The sequence below is a fragment of the Frankliniella occidentalis genome, unplaced genomic scaffold (assembly GCF_000697945.3).
Source record: "Frankliniella occidentalis isolate FOCC.00 unplaced genomic scaffold, Focc_3.1 Scaffold1297, whole genome shotgun sequence".
NCBI classification, from domain to species: domain Eukaryota; kingdom Metazoa; phylum Arthropoda; class Insecta; order Thysanoptera; family Thripidae; genus Frankliniella; species Frankliniella occidentalis.
This window is the reverse complement of record NW_026268401.1, coordinates 16,893-18,800: the sequence shown is the minus strand read 5'-3', so window position 1 is coordinate 18,800 and position 1,908 is coordinate 16,893. Positions and strand designations below refer to the sequence as shown.

Genomic DNA, 1,908 nt, shown 5'->3' with positions numbered 1-1,908 from the left:
ATTTCGCCTTTATTTCGGACTATTTCGGGGGAAGGTGTACGAACTATTTCGCAAGTGATTTCCCCCTCGTCGCCCTCCTCCTACTCCCTTTGCCACGGCAGGGCACGGGCGGGGCGGGGCCGTCCGCAGATACCGGCGCTGATAAAGGCCGCCGTGTTGGTGACTGTGACCGTGTGGAGTGCGGCGCAGAGCACGCCGAGCTGCCGCTGCTGCTGCCGATGCACCGCCCGGTGGCTTTATAATTCACTGCCACTATAAAATAATTGACGTTATCACGGGATCGCGTCATACAGCCCGGAGTGTGCGGGAGGGCGGCGAGCGGGAGCCGAGGAGGTGTTCTGGGTCGCAGTATCTCATGGCACTGCAGACAATGCGTGCTCGCGCCTCATGACCCGTTGTTGCGGTGGTGGGGTGGGGCGTGGCGCCGCCGCCGAGCAGGGCCAGCCAGGCCAGCCGCGCCGGCCATGGGCGCCTCCATCCGGCCTACATTGATACGGTTATCGCCGGCCAGGAGGAGGCCGACGCGTCGCCCAAGGAGGCCGACGACGACGTTGGTGCACTGCCTTACCTTGATCATCCCCGGCGGCTGGAACACGGGCCGGGTCGACTGCGGCGGCGGCCGGCGGGACGGCTGTTGCTGCAGGTGCTGCTGCTGCCGGTGCTCGATGACGGCCGTGTGGGCCACGCTGTCGTGGACGCGAACCTGGTCGGCGCCCACCTCGCGCGCCTGCTCCGAGTCGCTCGAGTCGCCTGCAAATGACGGAGAGGGTTCACGGTCAGCTGCTGCTGGAGACCTGAACGCGTGGGTACTCCGTGGCGGAGACGCCCCGGACGCCGCCGTGGCTAGACTGCCCCGCAACGCACACGTGCAAGTGGGTTGCCTACTTTCTGGCCGTAAGGCGCCCTACGGTACGGCAAGGGAAGAGGCGATTGGCCGCGATTGGCCGCGATTGGCAAACAGTGAGAACAGCAAAGTCAGGAAAAGTTGACCCCAAAATTTTTGGATTGTTTTGATTACTATTTGTATAACAGTGAAGTGGGCGGGGCGGTGGACTTGTGCCTCGTGGCGAGGCTAGGAGAGACCAAGACAATGTGCGCGGATGGAGTTCAGGATCTCCCCCGCCCACGCGCAGCTGAAGGGGCGTTGAGGCAGCCATAGGAAATGCTATAGTACTGGTCAGAGACGTCTGTAATCTCTCTCTCCCATCGTCCGCGACTCACCGACTCACCCTTTGCTCGTCTCCACCCTTTTCTTCCTCAAAAAGCAGCGCGTCTTGGCGTCCTGAGCATGTGTGTCTGTGCATGTGTGTGAGTGTGAGTGTGTGTGTGTGCATGTGCGTGAGTGTGTGTGTGTGTGCATGTGTGTGTGTGCATGTGTGAGTGTTCATGTATGTGTGTGTCAGGCGTGAGGTGCGCTCGGAGGTGCACGGCTCGGGTGCGCAGGGCAGCACTCCGTGGTGTCGGGTGACCCCCAGCAGGTGCATCCCTACACCGGACACGTCGCGTGGCCGGGAGGGAAGGGGGGCGGGGAGCGCGAGCGTGTCACGCCTGGCGCAGCGGAGCCGGACCGTGAAGTTCACAAAAGCTTTAAACTTGTTTGCTTAAAGGGGGGGTTGGCGCGGCGGCGCGGTCGGGCGCGTCGGCGGCTATGAATAACTGATAGCAACAAAGCTGGTGTGTTTTTCGCAAATTGGCCGTAGACGCGCGGGAGACAGCTTTCAAGGGAAACAATGAAGCTGTTGGGAACATTTGCGGCCGGCGGCGGCTTTTAGCGTCCGGCGCGGCGGGAGGCGGCGGCGGCGGCGGCGCGGGGGCGTCGCTGCGGGAACCGGAAATGAAGAGTGTCGGGCAAAACGCAAAAGCGTTCGGCCGCTCCGGACAGGATAGTCTCAGTCGGGACACAACGTC

The 1,908-nt window shown here is 62.6% G+C and overlaps 1 protein-coding gene across 1 annotated transcript in view; it reads right to left on the bottom strand.

Moving 5' to 3' along the window:
- Positions 1–568: 568 nt before the first annotated feature.
- LOC127751838 (uncharacterized) overlaps positions 569–1,908 on the bottom strand; it is a gene marked incomplete at its 3' end in the record, with an annotated part of 4,537 nt that continues 3,197 nt past the window's right edge. The window contains exon 4 of the mRNA XM_052275983.1: positions 569–750. Coding sequence (XP_052131943.1) covers positions 569–750 — 182 coding nt within the window. The remainder of the gene's footprint in view (positions 751–1,908) is intronic.